This window comes from Oryctolagus cuniculus, chromosome 5, assembly GCF_051225735.1.
Source record: "Oryctolagus cuniculus isolate XC-2025 breed Fujian yellow rabbit chromosome 5, ASM5122573v1, whole genome shotgun sequence".
Lineage (NCBI taxonomy): Eukaryota > Metazoa > Chordata > Mammalia > Lagomorpha > Leporidae > Oryctolagus > Oryctolagus cuniculus.
In genome coordinates this window covers 169,619,734-169,644,428 of record NC_142871.1, presented here as the reverse complement: position 1 = coordinate 169,644,428, position 24,695 = coordinate 169,619,734, and the positions used below count along the sequence as shown (strand labels likewise).

The 24,695-nt window shown below is 54.2% G+C and overlaps 1 protein-coding gene across 25 annotated transcripts in view; it reads left to right on the top strand.

Annotated features, from left to right (window-relative positions):
- The window catches only part of DUSP22 (dual specificity phosphatase 22), a 59,635-nt gene that overhangs the window by 29,690 nt on the left and 5,250 nt on the right, over positions 1-24,695 (top strand). For 16 of the 25 annotated variants that reach the window (XR_016234402.1, XR_016234401.1, XR_016234400.1 and 13 more), the window contains 2 exons: positions 10,801-10,850; positions 22,954-23,028. Coding sequence is in view for 12 of the 25 variants with exons in the window: in XM_089333499.1 (XP_089189625.1) it covers positions 10,801-10,850; positions 22,954-23,028 (125 nt within the window). In the remaining 13 variants the exon portion in view is untranslated. Of the gene's footprint in view, positions 1-10,800; positions 10,851-22,953; positions 23,146-24,695 lie in introns of all 25 variants that reach the window. The other 9 variants (XR_016234404.1, XR_016234403.1, XM_089333510.1 and 6 more) reach the window with 3 other exon arrangements.

Below are 24,695 nucleotides of genomic sequence, written 5' to 3'. Positions count from 1 at the left end.
GGTGGAGGGCCTGCCAGTTTGCAATCAAAAGTTTGAACAGAAAGCTAAAGACAGCAACTGGGCAAGACCCACAGCTGAGGTAAAGGGCTCCTTGGGAACCCCTGTTGGTGTTTACCATAAGGAAAATCATGATGCAGCCTGGTTTACCAAAGACTGGTTTAAGCAAATGTGCTGTTTCCAGGTGCTTGTGATGATTCTGTGCCGGTAGGCACTGCAGGTGGGGCTGTGTCGGCCCACACCTGCAGGGGAAGTGATCCCGCCGTATTTGAAAAGCCCGAGAGTGAGGCAACAGCACCCAGCTAGTTTCATCAGCTCAGTGGAAGGCGCTAGAGCCAGCGCCCTGTGTGCTGCTTGTAACGTGCCTCCCGTCTCTGTGGCCTGACTCCCTGAGATGGTTTGGAGGTGCGTGTGCGTGCGTGTGTGTGTGCACACGTGGGTGCACTGGGGTGAAGCATATTGTCAAACCCTGCGTTTGAACTGAGAAATTATTTCTCCCCTTTCAGTTATCACCACAACTAGGGAAGACGTCAAGTTTCAGCCTTCATCACTGAGCGGGGGCACCGGCAGCTACCTGTTGCCCTCCTTTCTGGTGGGAAAGCAGATAAAATGCTCAGTGAAAGTTGGGGTAGTGCACTGCGGGTGGCTCACAGCCCGGGGGCCACGGGAAGGCAGGAGGTGGATGGAGCTGAGCTAGGGCTTCTTTCTCTGGGAGGCCATCCTTGTTTGCTTCTCAGACTTTTCCCCAGCTACGGGGAGACAGTTGTGGAGGCCTGTGACTACAAGTCGGTGGGAACTAAAGCCCAAGCAAGGAGAGGGCACCAGGGAGGCAGCGACGGGAGTGGGGGTGGGGGGCAGGTCGTCGGTCCGTTCGCCCTCTCGCAGTGGCCACAGAGAGACAGGCGTCTCTGTCCCTCTGGGACTGGGGGGTGAGTTGAGCCTGGCCCTTGGCATGAGACTCCTTGCCCCGGGAACTGTTCCTAAGCTCTGTGGCCCCCAGAGTGTCTCAGGCTGTTCTGGCCTTGGGAGAGGCCTGAGCCTGGAGTGGAGCAGGTATAACCCACATTGACCTGTTATGTGAAATCCGCTGTCTCAGGAGAGCAGCGCCACAGCACCCAAACAGGAGGCAGCTCCAGTGCAGCCTGGGATGATGGTCCCTGGAAGCCATGCTGCTGAGTGGCCTGGCCCCATGCCCTAAGGAAAAAAATCTCAAAGCTGACACAGGAGAGGTAGCATCGTTATTGTTCTGGAAACTGAGGTCCCTGCCCGTGTGCGTGGAAACTGCTCCCAGCGACAAGCAGCAGGGCTGAAGGGCTTCCAGTGGTCATTGCCAGGGCTTGCTGACCCCAGTGAGGACCCCTGGCCTCCCTTGTGCTTCCCCACAGGGACTCTGACCAAGGTGGCCTGGGGCTTCCTTCTGCGCTGCATGCAAGAGGATGCAGCTGTGGAGGTAAAAATAGCTCTCTGCAGCCCAGGGCCATGGCAGGCGGGGGCAGGGCAGCAGTGCAGTGCCCCTCTCAGCCAGCCGGGAGCCTGTCCTCCCGCCTGCACCTGCGTGTGCGTGCGCCAGGAGCGTCCAGTGCGTCTCCACCAGGCCGCCTTTACCTGTAGGGTAGTCAGAGAAATGGGGGAGCTGCTGTCCCCCGCCTGGCTTCCCTCCACTCCCCTGGTGCTGAGCTGCCTCGGCTCATGATGTGGAGTCGGAGCCCCACCCACAGAGGACTGGCCAGAGTCCTACCTCCTTCCCAGAACAGAGGGAGGAAGCAGCGTGAGGCTGGGAGCACGGGGAGTGCTGTTAAGAAAGGGGCTCCTCGGTGCTGCCAGGTGAGGTCTACACTGCCAGCCACTCCCTATGCTGTAGCTTGAGCCTTGTCTACATCACAGGCCAGGGGAGCCTGAGGATGCATTGGTTCACTCACCTGCCAAAGAGTGCTATTCTGAGCAGTGCCCTGTGCCTGCCTCACTGTGTTCCAGTGAGGCCAGCTCGCTCCCTGAAGGCACGTCCTGGAGCCACCTGCTCCCAGCTCCCCAGCCTGGTCTGGGTGAGGTGACCAAGCATCACCGGAGAGCCACTGACCAGAGGCCTGCTGCCGTCCACCATCTGTTGAACACCCACTGTCTCCTGGCAGTGCCCTTAGTGACGTTCACATATTGTGACATCATGCGGGAGGGAAGAGGGGGTGAAATAATGGCCTCTCTCTGTCTCTGTCTCTCTCTGTCTCTGTCTCTCTCTCTCTCTCTCTCTCTCTCTCTGTCTCTAGTGGAGTAGGGAAGAGAGGTGACCACAGCCGTTTGCTGAGAGGGCGGTAGCTGTCCCAGCTGTTGTTAACATGTAGCAGAGCATGGATGTGCAGGCTGACTGTGTGTGTGTGATGAGACTGCCTGGACGCTCCTCGGTGCACTGTTTTCTGTCAAGGCCCGGATAGCGTTTGGGGGGTCTGAAGGGTGTCTGTGCTGTGTTGGGAGGGACCTTAGACAACAGGTGGCCAGCAGGCATGGCTGTGCCCCAGTAATCGCAGGCCTCAGGCTGGCTTTGTGGGGCACCGCTGGGAGGGGCCCTCCAGGAGCCAGGCCTGAAGCTTGGGACCACGTTGTCCCCTGGAAATGGCTGTCAGTGGCATGCTCTCCGCTGATGGAATTCTCCACTGCTGGGGAGTGTCTTGCCGCGCAGTGCCGAGGCCTCTGTCCCCCGGCACCTGACCTGGCTCTGGAGCCGATGCAGGTGCATTGGCCGGCCCAGGAACAGCACTTCCAGAATTCTGAAAAATTCAGACTTTAACAGTGTGCTTTCTTCCTCCTGCCTGCGTGTGCTGGCTGTGCCGGGGTGCGTGGGGTGTGCAGAGCAGGAGCTGGAGGCTGTGGTGAGGGGAGAGGCCAGTGGGTTACACCACGGCGCTTGTACCGAGGAGGAGCCCCTAGGCGGGGCCCTGAGTCGAAGGGTGTTCCAGAAAGAGGAAACAGCAGGGACTTGGAGGGGCAGGAAAGTACAGAAGATTTGAGACTTGCACGCAGCCCAGTGTCCTGCAGCCGGATGAGCTGGGGACAGTGGCAGAGAGCGAGATCAGGGGCAGGGGGCTGCATACTGGTGTCGGGTGGGCAGGGAGGAGCCAGGGACCCTGTTTCAGGAGCTGAGATGCATGAGAGAGAGCCTTCCTTGACGATACCAGTTTAGAGAAAGCTTCTGACAAGTCTACCATTGATGTCTCTGGATGGTTTCTAATCAGTGGCTTTCACTTAGGGTAATTTCTGGAAATGGCTGTCCAGCATCTCCTTCCTTAAGTAAGACAGGAGATGGCCTTGGTTTGGGGCGACAGCTCCCACCGGGCCCGTTTTTCATGAGTCACCGCTGTGCACCTCCAGTCCACACAGGGACCTGAGAACCGAGCGGTGGCTTTCGGTGGCAGGTAGGAGCCTGTGTGGCTCCCACCCCCGCTGCCTTCGCATGACCCACCCCGCGCTGGCTTAAGGAAACTGGATGTGCTGACTATGCCCACTTTAGCTTTTCGTTGAAGTACTTTGAACAAAAATAAACACTTGAGCCCTCATCTGTTGATCTGACGAGTCAAACACACATCGGTTTTTGACTAACCTGAAAGAAGGCAGCAGGTGTTGGAGGTTTCTCATTTGCATCATGTCTCACAAAATCCAACCCCAGGCTCAATCTTGTCTCTCCACTTCTACCTGCCCACCCCTCCCCACCCCGCAAGGACCACAGAGTTCTTGGAAGTCATTATTTGTAGTTAGCGTTTCCTAAATTTAGCTCGTGCAGGAAGAATCAGTGGCAAGCGTGTACTTCTTCAGTTTAGACCCTGGAGTGAAACGTGGGTATGCAGCACAACCAGAGGACCGTATCTGACTGCTCTGAGGGTTTTCATATGACAGTTTCTTTGAGATTCTTGCAATCAAAAGGGAGCTGGCCAAGGATTCCACCCACTTGTCATCCATTTCTCCTTCTTCGTGTGGACCTCCAGTTGGTAGTCCGTCTGTACACACGTGTTTGTAGGTGTGATCTTCCTAAGGATGTTACTTCAGGTTCTTCTCTTTTCCTTTAACCTTGAGTACATTATCCAGATGTTATGGGGAGGAGAAATACTAACCAATCAAAATGCATATACCAAGCACCGGCTTGATTCTACCCATCGGACGAGGTGGGAGTCCTCGTGTGCTTCCTTGGAACACAGGCTTCTGCAGAGATGAGGCCGTCCAACCCAGAGTGCATCCCACTGCAATTTCAAGTCAGCAGTCACCATCTCCTGGGTCTGGCCTTCTGGAATCCAGAGTCAGTTCTCTCAGCGTCTACTTACCGTTAGGTTTCTATAGAGTGCAGGAATAGCCAGTCACAGGGAGAAAGGAGAATGAGGCCTGCCAGTGACAGAGGAGAAGGGAGTGGTGAGTTAGTCCTCAGTGGCCAGAGTCTCAGGTTGGGACCATGAGGAGGTCCTGGAGATGGACGGTGCAGTGGTCACTCAATAGTGGATGTCCTTAATGCCACTGGACAGTGTACTTAAACACTGATAACATGAGGGGGCAATGGTGTTGTATTAAGCCATTGTGTGCAACACTGGCATCCCATATTGGAACACCAGTTCAAACTCCTGGCTGCTCTGTTTCCAGTCCAGCCTCTTGATGCACCCAGGAAGGCAAATGAATGATGGCCCAAGTGCTTGAGCCCCTGCCACCTACATGGGAGACCAGGATGGAGTTCTGGGCTCCTGGTTTCAGCCTGGCCCGGCTCAGCTCTGGCCATTGTGGCCTTTTGGGGAATGAACTAGGGTATGAAAGATCTCTCTCTCTCTCTCTCTCTCTCTCTCTGTGTGTGTGTATCACTCTACCTAAAATTGGCTAAGGTGGTAAATCTTTTCTGTATTCTCCCACAATAAACAAAGTGCAGCAAGTGATGTCTACAGGAGAGGTTTTTCTGGGTGTGTGGTTTGTTAACTGTGTGTGAGCCGTGGTCTTGCTTCTCACTGGGGGGAGGGGCGGTCCCGATTTAAATTTTGCTTTTAACTTCATTTCTGTTTGTGGAACTGAGTTTTCGAGACTGAAATGGCACTAGCTCTCGATAGGGTCACTGTCTTGTCCCACTGCCCCCTTCACAGGGTGAATGAACCACGTGAAGAGAGAGATCCAGGTCAGCAGGCCGCCGTGATGCCTCCGAGAGGTGGTTGTGGTCACGGAGAAGACCCCATCTCTGTGGAGGACCCTGCCTGGGCTCACTCCTGCTGTCACAGGTGCTGGATGGGCTAAGAGGAGAAACCAAGGCCTCCAGTCCCCATGTTTCCGTTGCACCGAGTTCCTGACCCCTCCCGCTAATGCAGGCGTGCCACCCTGTCCGTAACGGGTCTCTGTTCGCTTTCCTGGGAGACACCAGACCACGCTCGCAGGGCTGGATCTTCCCTGTGCAGAGCCGAACACCAGCTCGGTTCTGCAGAAGGAGACTTTTACTGACGCTGTTTCAGAAGGAGAGGAACAGTGAGCTCTAGAAATCATACTTGAAACAAGCGAGAGTTTGATCTCATTCCTACTCTTGAAATCAGAATCTCGGCTGCTGCTCAGCTCCTTGCCCGTGTATCGTTTTAACTGTAATCTTGAGTTTCAAGCCCTAAGCAAGGCCAAAACCTTTTTTACTTTTGGTGGTTACTATACCTGTTGAAACAGAAAACTGAGAAAATATGCGAACTTGTTGAGAATATGGACTCAGCTTTAGCTTTTTGTTCAGCAAGGGCCTCTGGAATGCTCTCTTCTCGGCCCAGAGATGCCTCTTGTTTCTTTCGAAACTTAAAACACAGAAGCTTCACCGGAAAGCCCTTGTGTGCAGATGGCTCCTGGCTCTTCTGCTTCTCTTCTGTGTCTTCCTGATGTTCACACCACATCGTTGCATGCCCATCGCTGGGACGCTTGGTACCAGGAACACTCAGTGTCTATGTGGTCACCTCAGCATAGGTGGGGACTTTTTCTGAATTGTTCCCCTCTTCCCCATGCTGGTGCCCACCTCGTCGGTGCTGGTGCAGGTCTGTGGGTGTCAGGCCACTCAGAGTGCCATGTGCTCAGAGGAGTTGGCCACTCTGCCACGCTTGTGGTGGTCCCATTCCCTTAACTGAGCCAGGCTCAGTGTAATACCGGACAAGCCCCAGCACTCGAAAAGCCACAGCTGACGCTCAGTAGCTCCGGCAGAGTGGACGTTCGTTGGCTTTCTACCAGTCCACTTTGCTGCACCATCATGGAAAGTGTGGGTGATTTAAGTGAGAATTAGATTTCAATATAAATAAAAATAAATACAATAAATACAATACTATAGCAAGTGCCATGCTGCTGGGAAACATTGCTACTGTGTTTATTACTTACGAGTGTTTCAGATTTTTCTAGAATTTTTATAGGAGGGATAAAAGGTTAAAAGGGGGTTGGGTGTGGTTCGTTAGTTGTGGCAGTGATACTAATATGAGATGCTGGATGGGGAAATGGAATGACAGAACTCTGAATTCCTCCCGCACAATTTTTGTTTTGCACATATAAAGCTACTCTGAAATAAAATGTGAAAGGTGCATAAGCTTTTTTTGTGACCTTTAAGTTTGCTCTACTTTTCATAACCTCACAAAGCACAGCCCACCCCGCGTCTCTCTCTCTCTCCTTCGTTTGAGTCCTGTAGCTGGGGTGTGAGTGCCACACAGCAGGAGCCCACTTGCAGGACTCAGTTCAGTGGTGCTAGGCTAGATCTGCGCTGGCACTGGGGCCCTGGGCCGCTTTCTGGATTAATAAGCAACTGTCACGACTCGTGCACATGTGCAGGCAGCTGAAGCCTCCTGCAGGTAGCTCCGGTTCTCTCGCCTGTGGCCTCCAAGAGACCCCTTGTGTGCTCTGTTAATGACTAAGTCAAAATAAATAGATGCTCTTGGCGGCAAGCGGCTGAGTGGTTCTGACAGTTGTCTCTCCCTCCTTGACTGAGCCGGTGGCAGAGCGCAGTCAGGTGTTCTCAGCCACGTTCCATGCGAGCGGGCAGGGGCAGGAGATGTGGCCGCAGCAGGTGTGGACAGCGTGCCTGTGTATGGCACAGCCTGAAGCCCCGCTCGCCTGCTCCTGGGGTTGCCAGGACGACGGGGCTGTGCTCCATCCATTCCTTCTGCCCTGCCTGTTCTCGCAGTAGGACCCCTGTGTGTCCTGACCCTCACCTCGCTCTTGCTGCAGGTGCTGGCTAGTGCCTGGCTTCACCCCAGGGAGCTGCTTCTGTTGTCGTTCTGTCTTTGAGACAGTGTGCTTTTGTCTGTCTTCTCTGTCCTGCCTTAGCAGCAGGGGGTCCCCAAACCTGTGGTCAGGAGCCTCTTTGTTCCTCTTCAGAAGTTTCATCGATGGGAAGCTGTAGCTGCCGCCAGTGAGGGTGAGGGGCCCAGTGTGGACAAAAGTGAGCCCCTTGTCCTCTGTGGCTGTGGGCAGGGGTGCCCTGCACCATGTCCCTGTGGTTCCAGAGTCTCTGCCCACCTGACAAGGTGCACTTGCTTTCTGTCCTTTCCTGCATGGGTCACTGCCAAGGGCCGCGTGACATCATCCCAGGATTGTCTGAAGGAAGCACAGGGCTTTCCAGTTGCACTGCTGTGGGCATTTATGGCAAATGCGCTTAGGATAGCAAAAAGCAGTGGCACCAGCCCTCTCTCCAGCCCCTGCCTGTTCTTCGGAATTTTTTTCTTTCCTCCCAAGACATGGACCAGGCTGGGTTTAGGCTCTGCTGGAATCAGCACTGTGACAGGCAGTGTCTCCATCCTGTCTTGGAGAGGAGATCCGCTCCCGTGGCCTGGAGGGGGTGAAGACGTGGAGACCGGAGATGGCAGTGGAAGGGACATGGAAAGCTGAGCTCCCCCAGACCCTCTGGAGGTGCTGGTCTGGAGGGAGGCTGGGCAAGCGTGTGGGAGGCAGGGATTTCACAAGCCACGGTGCCCAGTCCTCCGCCGACTCTCGCCGAAGAGTCAGAGAGAAAAGTTGATGAGTCATCCCACTGATGCTGCAGGAAACCAGTGCCTCATCCACACTGGCGGAGGGGAGGCGCGAGATGACCTCGTGTAGTTAGAGCCGTGCTTCCCGCTTCCTCGCCCTCTGCGTCAGGGCTGCCAGGCCTCCCTGGCTCCGGGGCTGCCTTCGAGTCCTGGAGAGCTGCCACGAGTCCCAGAGCAGCCTACACAGCTGCTGGGTCTGCAGCAAGCTGAGCACAGCGGCCGAGGAGGCCGGTGGGCACGGTGGAGTGGAAGTCAGCCGAGGGAGAGCCGGCTGCTTCCCTGTGTCCCGTGCCAGCTGCTCTTTTCTGTTGAGATCGACTCATTGATTGATTTCAAAGGCGGAGTTACAGAGGGGGAAAGACATCTTCCATGTCTCCACTGGTTGACTCCCCAAGTGGGCTGGACTAGGCCCAAACCAGGAGCCAGGAACTCCATCTATCCGGGTTTCCCACATGGGTGGCAGGGGACCATCTTCCACTGCTCTCCCAGGTGCATTAGCAGGGAGCTGATTCGGAAGTGGAGCATCTGGGACCCAAACTGGTGCACAAACGGTATGCTGGTGTGGCAGGCAGCACCTTAACCCATGGCACCGCAATGCCAGCCCCATGCCAGCTGATCTGGAAACCTGCACATGTGAACTGTGTTTGGTCCGGAAGGAGTGTTCCCATATGGGTAAATGGCCATGAATTAGCTCAACTCTGTCAAGACCCCAAGAGACTTTATTGGAATATGTACTAGTAGATTGCGTGATTTATTTTAACTTTCTAAAGATTTTTTTCTTTGAAAAGCAGAGTGACGGGGGAGGGGGGAGAAAGAGAGAGATTTCTCCTCCCATCTGTGGATATGACCACACCAGCCAAGTCTGGGCCAGGCTACACAGGAACTGCACTGGGCCTCTCACTTGGGTGGTAGACACTGAAGCACTTAGGCCCTCCTCTGTACCTCCCAGATGTGCTGGCAAGAAGCTGGAAGCAGCAGCCAGGACTTGAACTGGCACCCTGATACAGTGTCGCAAGTGGACGCTTGACCTGCTGGGCCACAGCAGACCCATACGTTGTTTTCAAAATCATGGTGAATGTTTTCGATCTTTTGCGAAGATGGACAGAACACATAGGAAATATAAAGGTGAAAATGTTGTACTGACCTCTCGCCACGGTGGGAGGTCAACAGGAAGGGAGGGGCTTGTTAAGAGACAACGGGGAGCTTACGTTCCCCCAGAAGAGCTGGAGACACAGGCTGTCAGCTGAAGTCCCAGGCGTGGTCCCCAGGGCTCGAGACACAGTGGCCCGTGGCTCTGCACCCCTGCCCCTCCCCTCTCCCACGTGCTGCTCCCGAATGCATCCTGTCGTGGAGTGTCGGTTGGTGGAATCAGCTCTTCGGTCTGCACCTGTATAGCAAGGGGGATTGGAAAATGCAGCGCACGCAGCTTCTGTGTTGGAAAAGTAGGACTCACACTCTGGGGAGCCACAGGAGGTGCAGAGGCCGTGGAAGGATTGGGCAGCCACAAACAGACGTGCTCCTTCCCAGACAATAGTAGCACATGTGTGCAACACAGAAATCCAAATGATGGCCGCGAACGTTTCTCGAAGAACTGTGAACATTTCTAGTGACTAGCAGATAAGTCGTTTCGTAACTTGAGGTGCTGAGGGACTTGGCTGTCTGCCTCCTTCTCTTGCTTGGCTACTTTTCTGCTTTCCAGTGAGTTTCTCCCTTTGTTATCCATGGCATGGTGGCACATGCTGTGAAATTCGGTGATTAAAAGAGGAAGGGTTTAAAACAGTTCACCTAATTTTTCATAAAGCCATGTTCTCCTGCAAAGGTTATGTTATCCCATATGGTGCCAGTTCATGTCCCGGCTGCTCTGCGTCCGATCCAGCTCCCTGCTAATGAACCTAGGAGAGCAGCGGAAGATAACCCAAGTGCTTAGGTCCCTGCTACCCACGTGGGAGAACTGGAAGAAGCTCCTGGCTCCTAGTTTAGCCTGGCCTAGCACTGACCTTTGGGGCCATCTGGGGAGTGAACCAGTGGATGGAATATACCTCTCTCTGTCTCTCCCTCTCTCTTTGTAACTCTTTCAAATAAATAAATAAATATTTTTTATAAAGAAGGCTATTTTTTATTTGGCATTGAAGACCTTTTAAGCTGTGCTTTCTGAATGAGAAACAGCCAGGTTTGGGATAAAACTCACACTTAATACGATTTTTGTTGCATGAATTTATGCAAACTATTTTTTTGCATTTTTATAGAGGACTATATGAAGTCAACTTTTTCAAATCGGGTAATTCTTTTTCAAGAAATGTGTTAGTTTGATTCACAAACTTATACTGTTCTAAAAAATGGGCAAAATAGAACCAGTCCTTTCTGGGGTGCACGGCTCCCGTCAGTGTGTGGGTGACGCCGCAGCTGTGGAGACGGTAAAGAGAAGTGTCCCGTCACCGTGCTGATGTTCTTACTGACGGAGCTTCCTTTCGGAGCGCTGGGATCGCAGGTGAAATTCATGTAAAAAGTGTGATAAGTGAACAGGCATCTGAGATGGTTGTTTGAAACTTGCTGACACTGGAAAAGACTCACCTGTGTCGCTCTGAATTCTGTCTAAAGCTACAGGCTATTTGCAAAGTGAATATTCGTGTGGTCATGGAAAGTAACCAGGAGCCTTAATTAGAGTTTTTCCCCCTCAGTTCCTTGGCAACGAAAGATGAGTGCAAACTTCTCCTTTCCATTTTTTAGTTTTTGGTCTGAGTAAACAGTTCCTTTAGATACGTTCTCCACCGAGGGCCCCCTCTTTATTTTCACTTATGCGCTTCGTTTTATCATTCTACAGGGAGTGAAATACCTGTGCATTCCGGCAGCGGATTCACCATCTCAGAACCTGTAAGTGTGCATCTGGAGGCATGAAACGTGCACACAGGACTGTATGTGACGGGGAGGGCGGTGCTGGTGTCGCGGCACAGCCGGTTAAGGGGCTTCCTGTGGTGCTGGCATCCCGCCTCGGAGTGCGGATCTGAGTACCGTTGCTCTGCCAAGGCACCTTGGGAAAGCAGAGGAAGGTGGCTCAGGTGCTTGGGCCCCTGTACCCACGTGACAGACCTGGATGGATCCCTGGCTCCTAGCGTCAGCCTGGCCCAGCCCTGGCTAATGGAGAGAGACCCAGTGGATGGGAAATGTCTGTCTCTCTCTTTCTCTGTCTCATATATAAACGATAGATAGACATTCTTTAAATACTTTTTTTTTTTTAATTTGAGAGGCAGAATTGCAGACAGAGAGAGGGATAGTCAGAGAGATCAAGATCTTCTATCCTCTGGTTCACTCTCCAAATGGCCACAACAGCCGGAGCTGGGCCAGTCTGAAGCCAGGAGCCAGGAGCTTCTTCCAAGTCTCCCATGTGAGTGGCAGGAGCCCAAGCACGTGGGCATCTTCCACTGCTTTCCCAGGCCACAGCAGAGAGCTGGGTGGGAACAAGAGCACCCAGGACACGAACTGGCTCCCACATGGGACGCTGGCGCTGCAGATGGAGGCTTAACCTACTACACCACAGCGCCGGCCCCAGATACATAGGTAGGTATTTTTTAGAAAATAGGGAGAGGACGGTGAAGTTGTCTGAGCCCCGGGGAGCCCTGGTGTCCCGGTACAGCTGCAGGCCCCGGGAGAGGATGTGAGCCTGCCGAGGCTGGCGCTGACCACAGCGGGGCGGAGCTGCGGCTGGAGGTGCCTTCTTGTTTGCCGGTCCTTCCGTTGCGCAACACCGCCAACGGGATGCCCACAGAAGGGTCTGATCTTTAAAAGAGCTACCTGAAATGAAAACTTCAGCCTGGCTCATTCCCCTTTCCCTGGAAGCAAATCCTCAGAGAAGCCGTTGGATTTTGTCCAGAGCACGGCTGTCCCAGAGAAATCGAGTGTGAGCTGCACACGCAAGCCACATGCGTCCTTGCAAGCTTTCTAGGAGCCACACGGAAAAGCGAAAACAAGCGGCATCGATTCTAGTAGCACACTTGACTTAGCCCAGTATATCCAAAATACTACCATTTCAATATGTACTCAATATCCTTTTAATTTTTATTTATATAAAGGGAACAAATTTCATGTATTTCATAGATACAGTTTTAATAGAATAAAAATACTTCCCACCCTACCCTCCCTTGCTGCCTCTCTCCCTCCCTCCCTCCTCCTCCTTTTCTTATTTTTCTCTTAACTTTTTCAGCGACATATTTTCAGTTTACTTTATAACCACAAGCTTAATCTTCCACTAAGTAAAGAATCCAACAAGTAGCAAGTAGAAAAACCACTATTCCTCAGGAGTATAGACAGGGGCTACAAAGAATAATCTGATCTCAAAATGTCAGTTTCTCTCCTATACATAACATTTTTTGGTACTCTGTGTATTAGTTACAACAGATCAGAAAAATATATGACATTGTCTTCTGGGGACTGGCTTATTTAACTAAGCATAATGGTCTCCAGTTGCATCCGTTTTGTTGTGAAAGACAGATTTCATTCTTTTTTATGGCTGAGTGCTGATCCGTCATGCATATATACCACAATTTCCTTATCCAATCATCAGTTGATGGACATCTGGGTCCCTTCCAAATATTTTTTTTAAAAACATGAATGAGATATTTTACATCTCTTTTTTTTCATACTGAAGTATCAGAAATCTGTTCCACTTTTTTACACTGATAACACATTTCAGTTCAAACCAGTTGCATTTCAAGAGCTTGAAGGCTACATGCTCTGGTGGCTGCCTCATGGTGTGGTGAACTATTTTTTTTTTTAAGATTTATTTACTTTATTCAAAAGCCAAAGTTAGAGAGAGGGAGAGACAGAGTCAGAGAGATCTTCCACCGACTGGTTCACTCTCCAAATGTCCGCCATAGCCCAGGGCTGGGCCAGGCTGAAGACAGGAGCCAGGAGCTTCTTCCAGTCTCCCACATGGGTGCAGGGTCCCAAGCACTTGGGTCATCCTCCGCTGCTTTCCCAGGTGCATCAGCAGGGAGCTGGATTGGAAGAGGAGCAGCCAGGACTCTGGCCAGCCCCGTATGGGATGCTGGAGCTACAGGCAGTGACTTAACCCGCTGCTCCACAGCACCAGTCCTGGGACGGAGAACTTGTAAAGCCTGCCTGAGCTGAGTAAATCCTTCCTCTGGGTCAGGAGAGTCTTGCCCTCTCTAGTCTCACAGCTGATGTCGTGTTAACCCCGTCCCTATCGGGGGGATCACAAACGATCGCCTGTCCAGATCACAGCAGCCGCATGGGGATGGGTGGGATTAGGCTCTGGCAGGACGAGGGCGGGCCCTGGAGACCAGTGGCTGTTCCAGCTGTAGCATTCACCTCTGGCCATCCAAAAGTGACTCGGAAGGCTCACGGCTTGGAGGCGGGGGCAGCAGCAAAGGGCTTCACCACTCAGTGCGCTCAGCCCAGCCCAAGCTGCTATTCATCGAGGGGCCTCCCAGCGTTACAGGTTACCACGTTCTGCTGGGGAAGGTACGGCCGGCGGTGGTGGTGGGAAATGTGGGAGTTTTCAGGCTTGCAGGATTCCTACTCCATGGCTCTTAAGAGTGAATGCATACAGATGCTACCTATGAGCAGTACTGACCACCCACTCTCTGTATTCAGTGTCCCCGGTATCTGACTTCTGTAAAAGCTGTCGAATGTTGGAATGTCGGCCAACCTTGAGTCTTGCTGGAGACCGAAGAAATCACAACTTAGGCAGTATTTTTGTGAGCTCCGTCTGTCTAACGAATAAACAGGGCTGGAGTCAGGTGGGTTGATATTGGGAAAGGTGAGGCGGCAGGGCAGGAAATGGACAGAGTCGAGTCAGAGTGAGAAAGGACACGGTAGGTGTGAAGTTGGGACCAGTGCATTCTACCGAGGGGCCGTGTTTCCACGCTGATCTCCCACAGACAGGAGAACCTTGAAGACTGAGGGTGAAAGAGGAGGAATTTTATTAGGAAAACAAAGTAGTACCCTAGGGCTGGAAAGGGGCGGGGAAGAAGCATCAGAGAACTTCCTTGGTTACTACTCGTGTCAAGAAACAGAAGTGGTTGGAAGGGCATGGTTGATACGGAAGGAAATGAGCCACTGCCTTTCTCTGAAGACCACAGCAATCTTCTGCCCATGTTTTGGTGGCTATTTTTAGAATGGTTGCTTTGCTCTTATCTCAAACCGAGATCCTGCCATGTTGTTGAACTTGGCAGTGCCTGATTGGCTATCGGATTCTTTAGAGGAATCACACTGTAACCCAGCAGGGCCTCTGTTGTCAGGGAAGATGGCTGCTTGTCCTAGAGATGTCGCAGAACTCGGCTTTGCTGGGAAGCTGCGTGCTTGATGCCCAGCACGATGCCCTAATAGATGCACTGGAGTGGGCCTTCCCACAGACACGTGAGAAGGAGACCTTGATGTCAGGAAATCTCAAATTTACAGCAAGTTCCTTGTGTCAGGCAAGTCACGTTCACTCAGTCACACTTCACGTGCGTCATCTGAGAAAGGTCGGCTTCAGGATTTCTGGAGGCAAGATGTGAAAGTCTTCTCCAGGAGCTCTGGCACTTTGGAAAGTCGGGGTGTACTTTTACTCCACTCAAAGTGTGTTAGCATATCTTGAGAGTTACTTCAGAGGTATCCGGAATAGCACGTTTCGGTGCCTGGAAAACCCACTTGGAAGACGTGCTTACGTGGAGGAGAAGGGAGACAGAGGGTGGACAGCTGCTTTTCCAGGTCTGCTGCCACTTGGCTCAGTTGTCCTTTCAGTGCGTCTGTCAAACCACCCTGCACACTCGCCCCTGGATTTTGCTTCGTTCCCTCCTGAAGACGGGAAGAGGCCTGTGGTGTGGTATGGTGGTTTACTTTTCTTGCCCTCTCCTGTGTCTGGATGTAGTTGTGGGGTGGGGTCCCAGGCCCGGCAGCTCAGCAGGTGTTCCAGCACCATCCTGGGAGAGGGATGGGGAGACTGCTTGTGATGCTGTTCCCAGTGAGGTCCAACAAGAGTGAGACTTCTGCTGGAAAAAGAAGTCAACACCACTACTCAGAAAAAGTCGGAAAAAGCCGGCACTCTACAATGGCGGCATGCTCGTAGACCCTTGTATGATTCTCCGGGAGAAGTTTCTGCTTACTGCGTTAATAACAGCAAGGCTTATGCACGAGTGAGGCTCTGGTACACAGATGTCTGTGACTCCATAAATATTTCTTGTTGTACTAAAGTTCTATGGAGATGGTGGGGCTGAGTTTGGAACTTTGAGTGTGTTGGGTTTCTTAAGAGGTGGACTGTGAAATAGCTTGAATTTCTGTTTACCTGTTGGTGGTGTTCTGTTGGAAAACATAGCTTGCTTTTGTTTTTAAAGGCAGAGTGACAGAGAGAGGAGAGGGAAGGGAGGATTATGGAGAGATCGTCCATCTGCTGGTTCATTCTCTGAATGGCCACAACACCCAGGGCTGGGCCAGGACAAAGCCAGAAGCCAGGAACTCCGTACATGTTGGGGACGGGGGCCCACGTACTGGGTCATCCTGCAGTGCTGTCTCCCAACACGTTAGCAGGAAGCTGGACGGGAAGCAGGGTAGCCGGGACACGAAGCAGCACTCAGACATGGGATGCCAGGGCTGCAGCAGGCAGCCTAACCCACTGCACCCCAGGGCTGGCCCCGTAGCTTACTTGTCAGTGACGAATGTCTTCCTCTGTTCTGTTGCTGTAACAGAATACCTGAGGCTGGGTAATTTACGAAGAAAGCAGATGAATTTTGGCTTACAGCTTTAGAGGCCGAGAAGGCCAAGATTGCACGGCCATGCCTGGCGAGGCCCTCATGGTGCTCCCTAACACGGTGGAAGGAGGACAGGAGGCAGGCACTGGGCAAGAGGGAAGAGAGGCCAAACTCCTGCAATAGCTAGCTCTTCTCTCAGAAAAGGCACACAGCTGTCCAGGAGGCCTGCAGCCCACGATCCAGACTCCTCCCAAGAGGACCACTCTGAGAGACCCAGGCCTTCACACCTGAACTTTCAGGGCCGCACACTCAACCTCAGCAAGGAGCATGCTTTCATGATGCAATCAAAGGACTGGCCCGCAGCTGGCAGGCAGACCTTGGCCCACCGTGGCCCACCTCACCTCGGGTCGCCTGTATTTCCATCCCCCCAAATATTAGTTGCTGATCCCAGCCTCCCCCTTGTACATCAGCAGCCAGTGTCGTGGTCGGGGGACAAACACTTAGCACTCCAGTTAGCACAATCGAGAGAGAGCACGTCTGTGCCTTAGAAAATGAGCTCTGGGTAACTCCAACAACTGGAAGCAGTAGTCCTTGCTCCTGGCTTTGTCTGATCCCTGGGACCTAAGGGTGCCCCATCTAATGACAAAATAAATTCTCAAAATCTGTGTTGCTCAGGCTTTGAGCATAGATACAGCACCCAACCTTGAGTACACTTTAACACTTAGTGCGCTAAGTCTTCCCCACAAGCCGCTCCCGCAGCAGGAGTTCCGGCTCTTGTGCTCAGTGAGAGGCCTGTGACCTCCCAGACTGCTGTCACGTGACCACTGCTGCAAACTGCCCAGAAAGGTCAGTTTTCTGTCTTGGCTTCAATCCTTGAGAATCTCCCCCTCTGATCTTTTAGGAACTTAAAATGCAGAAACCTGGTCTGAGATAACATTAACCCGACATTTTAGCTTGGTTCCCCCGGCCACCTCGCCTTACCACGTCAGGAAATGGAAAAGTTCAAGTCCATCGTAATGACCCCTACAGACCTGGTATGGTCTGTTCCTCATGGCTTTGTTGTAATTTGAGGCATGATGGAGTGTGTGTTGAAGGCTGTGTGTTCCCCAAACGGTCTATGTAGGGGCACAAGGAGTTAGTGAATTGGGTTTAGGTAAGTATTGCTGTCTCTCTGAGCTTTTTTTTTTTTTTTTTTTGACAGGCAGAGTGGACAGTGAGAGAGAGAGAAACAGAGAGAAAGGTCTTCCTTTTGCCGTTGGTTCACCCTCCAATGGCCGCCGCGGCCGGCACGCTGTGGCCGGCACACTGCGCTGATCCGAAGGCAGGAGCCAGGTGCTTCTCCTGGTCTCCCATGGGGTGCAGGGCCCAAGCACTTGGGCCATCCTCCACTGCACTCCCTGGCCACAGCAGAGAGCTGGCCTGGAAGAGGGGCAACCGGGACAGAATCCGGCGCCCCGACCGGGACTAGAACCCGGTGTGCCGGCGCCGCAGGCGGAGGATTAGCCTAGTGAGCCGCGGCGCCAGCCCGGAGCTTTCTTGGGCAAGTCATTTTAACCTCACTTCTCTCATCTGTAAGACACCTATCTCAGCAACATGTTTATAGTATTCAGAGAAATTTTTTTTAAAATTACCAATTTATTTATTTGAAGACTGAGAGAGAGAAAGAAAGACCATCTGCTGGTCTACTCCCCAAAGACCCTCAACACCAGGGCCCCCAGGGGCTGGGAACTCAATACAGGTCTCTTGTGAGGGTGGCAGGGACCCAGTGGGTCTGTGTTAGCAGGAAGTGGAACCAGGACTGGATCCAAGGCTCAAACCCAGGCTCACTGATACAGGGTACAGGCCCCACGCTGCTTCGTAACTGCTGTGCCGAATGCCCATCCTGCCGACGTGTATTTTATTAACACTAAGCATTTCCGAAATAATGTTGCATTTTCTGTGTACTCAAGTAGAGACCACTGCTGTGTTTTGAGAGTGAGTGGTTGGATTATCTCAACTTCTGTTTATTCATTCTTATATGAAAAGGTATCACACTGGCATTTTGTAGTTAGACATCATTAAACGAGTAATTCATTTCTTTCTTCCTCTCTGTCAGTGTGTGGTCCTTGGCAGGCTCCGAGTCGACGGTGTTGCGTCCTCACAGCGGAGAGCTTGTGAAGGTCGTGGTCTGAGACTCGAGCAGATCTCTGCAGTGCGTGAGGTTTTGTGGGGAGAAGCAGCTTGAACAGGAAAGGGAGGCCGTATCTACAGCATCGGCAGAGCGTTCCTGCCTCATTCCTCCTCCTCCTCGTCTGCGCTGTCTCTAGTGTCACTGGTGTCTCCTGTCCCTCCAACTCTGCTGCTGTCTTGCAGGGCTTGTAGCTGGCATCAGGTCAGGGCCAGGTGGGCCCTGGGGGACTGTGGTGCAGCTCCTGAGGACTTGGTCAGCCCGTCGTGGCATCCTTCAGGCCCCGGGGGGCAGGGAGAGGCTCTGGACAGCGCGTATCCCGCTTTTCCTGAGACGTGGCTCATTCAGTTAAAGACCTGCGCCTTAGCCTGCACGGTGTCCTTTCTCTCTTGGAGCTGTGAAATGATCCTGGAGCAGACGGCCTGGTGTGCAGTCATGGTGACCTTGCCTGGCGTGACAAGCATGGCAATGCACCTCCTGCTTGTAAAATAAGGACGAGGCGTTAAGTCTGAAGTGAGGCAGGTGCCAATGGCACGTGAGTTTGTCCTGCGTGTTTAATGCCGTGCCATGACAGCCCCTCCCACGTCCGTCTGCTCAGGCATGTCCACCCCCACTCACACACTCAGGGCACCCCGCCACGGAATGCCCCTGCCAGCTGCCCACGTGCAGGTGCCCCTGGGTGGGTCTGTGCTGCACGTGGAGGCCGTGCTCCCGTGCAGGTGAGAGTGTGCTCCACACGTCTGTGGAAGCACAAGGTTCTCGGCCCGCAGGACACGCAGAGCAGGAATGGGGAACTGGTGCTCACTGAAGCAGCCGGGGTGGGCGGGCTTCAGGTCGGCGCTTCTGCTTCCGATGGGATTGAGCAAGAGAAGGAGCGGGGCCGTGGGTATTTCCCACTGTGGAGGAGGAGGTTAATGGCCAGCCCTGGCTTATGTCATTAGCGTCCCTGGAAATAACCCCCGACTCCCGCAGTCTTTACACCAAAGCAGCAGTGAGCCCGCCTGCCTCCTGGCTTTTCTTGGAAAAGGCATTTCTAGGAATGTCTGCCTGGCTTGGCCTCGTGCCCAGCGGTGGCCAGGAGTCAGGTTTCACAGTGGGGCTCCGAGCTGCCCGGTGTTGGCACCGTCCGTGCTTCCAGGCCGGGCCTGCACGGGGGTCCTGCCACGGACGCCTGCCCGAGGGCTGCACGGCACGGTGGGGCCGACGGCGGGGTCCCACGCTTGTCTCAGCCTTAACCCTTGCCGTAACAGACCTGACAAAGGAACTCGACAGCAGGGCTCAGGGGCCACTTCCTCACCTTGCCCTCAGCTCCTCTGTTTGGGGTGCGTTTGTTTGCTGCCAGACTGAGCACACCCCCATGCTTATTGGAGGCTGACTCTGGACCCAGACTGCATCCCAGTGTGAGGAGGCTGACTCTGGACCCAGACTCCATCCATCCCCGTGTGTGGAGGCTGACTCTGGACCCAGACTCCATCCATCCCAGCGTGTGGAGGCTGACTCTGGACCCAGACTGCATCCCTGTGTGAGGAGGCTGACTCTGAACCCAGTGTGCATCCCAGTGTGAGGAGGCTGACTCTGGACCCAGACTGCATCCCTGTGTGAGGAGGCTGACTCTGGACCCAGACTCCATCCATCCCCGTGTGTGGAGGCTGACTCTGGACCCAGACTCCATCCATCCCAGCATGTGGAGGCTGACTCTGGACCCAGACTCCATCCATCCCAGCGTGTGGAGGCTGACTCTGGACCCAGACTCCATCCATCCCAGTGTGAGGAGGCTGACTCTGGACCCAGACTGCATCCCAGCGTGTGGAGGCTGACTCTGGACCCAGACTCCATCCCAGCGTGTGGAGGCTGACTCTGGACCCAGACTCCATCCATCCCAGCGTGTGGAGGCTGACTCTGAACCCAGTGTGCATCCCAGTGTGAGGAGGCTGACTCTGGACCCAGACTCCATCCATCCCAGTGTGTGGAGGCTGACTCTGGACCCAGACTCCATCCATCCCAGTGTGTGGAGGCTGACTCTGGACCCAGACTCCATCCATCCCTGTGTGAGGAGGCTGACTCTGGACCCAGACTCCATCCATCCCAGCGTGTGGAGGCTGACTCTGAACCCAGTGTGCATCCCAGTGTGAGGAGGCTGACTCTGGACCCAGACTCCATCCATCCCAGTGTGTGGAGGCTGACTCTGGACCCAGACTCCATCCATCCCAGCGTGTGGAGGCTGACTCTGAACCCAGTGTGCATCCCTGTGTGAGGAGGCTGACTCTGGACCCAGACTCCATCCCAGTGTGTGGAGGCTGACTCTGGACCCAGACTCCATCCATCCCAGCGTGTGGAGGCTGACTCTGAACCCAGTGTGCATCCCTGTGTGAGGAGGCTGACTCTGGACCCAGACTCCATCCCAGTGTGTGGAGGCTGACTCTGGACCCAGACTCCATCCATCCCAGCGTGTGGAGGCTGACTCTGGACCCAGACTCCATCCATCCCAGTGTGAGGAGGCTGACTCTGAACCCAGACTCCATCCCAGTGTGAGGAGGCTGACTCTGGACCCAGACTCCATCCATCCCAGTGTGAGGAGGCTGACTCTGAACCCAGTGTGCATCCCTGTGTGAGGAGGCTGACTCTGGACCCAGACTCCATCCCAGCGTGTGGAGGCTGACTCTGGACCCAGACTCCATCCATCCCAGTGTGTGGAGGCTGACTCTGGACCCAGACTCCATCCATCCCAGTGTGTGGAGGCTGACTCTGGACCCAGACTCCATCCATCCCAGTGTGTGGAGGCTGACTCTGGACCCAGACTCCATCCATCCCTGTGTGAGGAGGCTGACTCTGGACCCAGACTCCATCCCAGCGTGTGGAGGCTGACTCTGGACCCAGACTCCATCCATCCCAGTGTGTGGAGGCTGACTCTGGACCCAGACTCCACCCTTCGCAGCGGGGTTCGTCGTAGTTTGGGATATGAGGTGTGAACACCCGATGTAAGAAGTTGCTGCCGGGCCGAGGTCTCCGGTGGCAGAATCAGCCGTGTGTGTGTGTGTGTGTGTGTCCGAGACACGGAATCCCGCCCCCCGACAGAGGGGCGCTGCTACCTTGCCCGTGGCTCCCTGCGCTGTGCAGTGTGTTCTAGGCACTCTGGTTTACTGCTCCACGCAGGCGGTTGTCGCTCGTTTCTGGATTTGCTTTTGCTTTTCCAGCAGCTGCGCTCCCACCCACCCGTGCTCTCCTTGTACAGGAAGGAGTCCCCACAAAGAACAGGCGAGCTCGGGGGCCACGGCCAGGGGCGAGCCTCTCAGGCACCTTGGGGGCCAAAGGAGTGTGCGGCCGGGCCATGCCCCTGAAGCCAGCAGCCTCAGCCAGGGCACCGGCTGCGGTCAGGAGGGAGCCTGGCATCAGGCAGCCTGTCCCAGCCCTGGGGTCTGCAGCCCCGCCCCGCCCAGCTTCGAGCCTGTCCAGTTTATATCAGGCTGCCCTGCGCAAGCCCCGGGGCAGAGGGCGCATCAGCAACCTGGAGCCACTTCTGGGCCAGATGAATTGATCCAGCGTTTTTAGAAGTGCTGGCTGCTGACTCCAAGTGGTGTACAGTTGGCTTTAAGTAACAAGATCTGACTGACCGCCTTCTGAGCGGTGGAGACTCACCAGGAAGCCCGGCAGGGGTACTCCCAGGCCTGGTGTCCCCAGCAGTCACCACCGTGACGGGGGCAGCTGATGTCGTCCTGAGCACGGTGCCCGCTCTAGCCCCCGGCAGGAAGATTTCTTTCCTCACAAGGGAAACATTCTTCCAGACATGCGCGCACACACACACACTCACAGCCTCTCTGACTTCCTTGTGGCAACAGCGGGCTACTCTGCGGCCCTGGGCACTTGCACCTCTAAGCCCCTCTCCTGCTGCAGTCCCACCACCTGCAGATCAGAGGCCGTGCCTGCCCCCTCTAGCGCTGGAAGAGTGAGAAGCTCCTGCCTGCAGCCCTCGGCCAGGCTGCCTGGCACCTTGCTCAGGGCCAAGTTCGCATCATGGCGCGGGCCCCGGAAACCTTTCTCTCCAGGCGGTCAGCCTCACTACCCGGCTGCCCTGCACATCTCCTCCGAGGCCTCTCTCAGAGTTCAGGCTTCCAGCAAGAATCCTTCCCGGCGTGCTGCCGGAGAGCAAGCCAGCATTTGGGAAAGTCAACCGAAGCAGAGCTTGAAGAGTGCAAGTTAGAGACTAGTCGCCGCCCTGGGCCTGTCCACTTGTGGCGACCCTGTGACCGTGGTCAGGGTGCGGGGATGTGCGTGTTTGCTTGTGCACACTTAAAGGGGTTTGCACCTGCTGTCTGCTCACCAGGCGCCCGCAGCCAGGCTGCTGGGTTTTTTCTGCAGGCCGCACCCGGGTGTGTTCATCACGTCACACCTGAGCGTCCGTTCTCTTCCTGTCACTTGCTGTGTCCTGCTGCAGCCCGGAGCTGCATCTTATTGTCTCTGGATGTCTCACAGCTCAGCAGGGTCCCTGGTGAACCGGCAGTGCTCGGTCAGTGTGTGAAGGGAAGTGGGTTTTGTCCTGGGCAACTTTGGATTCTGTCATGGGCAAAACGGCAGAGGACGCTGGGAAAGTGCACGCTGGGTGTGTCCCTGGAGTCAGAGCAGTGCTGGGCGCACATGCTGGCTGGGGGCTCATCAAGGCAGGGGCCGGTGGAGCCAGGCACTCAGGACCTACACAGTCCCCAGAGACCCACGTGGAGCGGTCGGTCAGCAGTAACCAAGCTTTTAGGACGAGGGGAGCCGGCATGCTGTAGGCACCTTTCTCTCCCCATCGCTGGGGCAGAGAAACCTGCAGAGGTTGTGTGAGGGTCCCCGTGGGCCGGCGGGCATTGCGGGGCGTGCACGTGGAGGGTGAGCCACCCCCACCGCAGTCGGAAGCAGCCACGTGTGCCAAGGCTCCCTAGCAGAGAAGCTCCACGGTCCAGATGACGCACAGCCTGCCCCAGCCCTCAGCATGGCTGACCCTCTCCAAAGCAACCCATCTCCAGGCAGGGCAGCCAGGACTGAAAGATGTGGGACTCCTTTCCAGAAACTTCCAGCACATTGTTCTCTCCCTCCTGTGTTAAGCAGAGTGATGTGACTACTCTCTCTTTGCTCTCCCCGCCAGGACCAGACACTTCAAAGAAAGCATCAAGTTCATTCATGAGTGCCGACTCCAGGGGGAGGGCTGCCTTGTGCACTGGTGCGTATGTCTCCTGCTCAGGACAGACCAGCCTGGCCTCTCCAGCCACTCGCTGGGGTTCTCATTCCTCTGCTCTCCACTCTGACTCGAGCACACAGGGCAGCTGTCCCCTGCTGTGTGAGTCCTTGTTTGCCTTTGTTGAAGGAGAATCCTTACTGCTTTCGTGTTTGTGTTGCTTGCATTCCACTCCCTGCTGGGTTCCTGTGGGGACTGTCTGGGTCCTGGACCCCAGGTGCTGGACCCTTTGCTCATCTGCTGCTAACGTTTATCATAACAGCTTCCCCGAGGTGGCACCAGTTCTGTAGGTCCATCCCCAAGACCTCAGTGGCTTTTCTTTCCCAGGTTTTGCCTGCAGACAAGGGTGTTTGACATCGTATCACTGTCACACGCAAGGACCATTTCTTCTGGATTTGTAGATTGGGGCGTTTGGTCTGCCTTACTGCTTTGCCTTCAGAAGTCTAAAACAGACCCTGGGCATTAAACAGGTGACTGGTGGAGTGACAGCTCTCCACTTGCATGCTGTTATAACTTAGGATGCGCACACACACACACACACACACACAGTGAAAAGAAAGGTCAAAGACATATAAGCCAAGGATACGATAGAAAGCCCTGGACTTTGTACCTGGCACACAGGAAGTTCTTGGTAACTGTTAGCTATTATTTTCATCACCATGAGCAGCCACACTAATAACCTGGCTCGTTGATCTAGGGAGCCAGTGGTCAACATCCTGGCAAGGCGCAGGCAGGACCAGGACCCCCTGGTTTCGAATGAGAGGTGACACAGATTAACAGAGCAGAGGCTTGAGCTGTGAAAAGTGTCAGATGTCCCTGGGAAACCCAGGAAGGCAGGGAGGGCACCAGGTAGTCAGGTTGCTTTTAGAACCATGCTCTGCAGTTCTTGAAATAGTTTGGTTTTTCTTCCTAGTTTTTAAAAGATTTATTTATTTATTTGAAAGGCAGAGTTACAGAGTAGAAAAAGCTCTTCCATCTACTGGTTCACTCTCCAAATGGCCACAATAGCCAGGGCTGGACCAGGCTGGAGACAGGAGACAGGAGCGTCATCCAGGTCTCCCCCGGGGGCGGCCGGGGCCCATGGACTTAGGTCATCTTCTGTTGCTTTCCCAGGTATCTCAGCGGGGAGCTGGATTGGAGATAGAGCAGCTGGGACTTGAACCAGCACTCATATGGGTTGCTGGCATCCCAAGCAGTATTTAACCCACTGTGCCCCCAATGCCCGCCCCATCTTTGCATGTCTTTTGTGTGTTTTTAAGATTTTTATTTATTTATTTGAGAGGTAGAGTTACAGAGAGAGGGAGAGGCAAAGTTCTTCCATCTGCTGGTTCACTCCCTAAATGGCAACAACGGCCGGAGCTGGGCCAGTCCGAAGCCAGGAGCTTCTTGCAGGTCTCCCATGCCGATGCAGGGGCCCAAGTACTTGGACCGTCTTCCTTTGCTTTCCCAGACCATTAACAGAGAGCTGGATGGGAAGAGGAGCAGCTGGGATACGAACTGGCACCCATATGGGATGCTGGCACTACAGGCGTGGGCTTAACCCACTGCACCCAACGCCAGCCCCATCTTTTCGTGTTCTGGAAGATTAGAAAGCATGCTGATATGAAGGAGTTTTTGTGTGTGTTTACATTTGGTTTTAAAGGGCCCTGGTT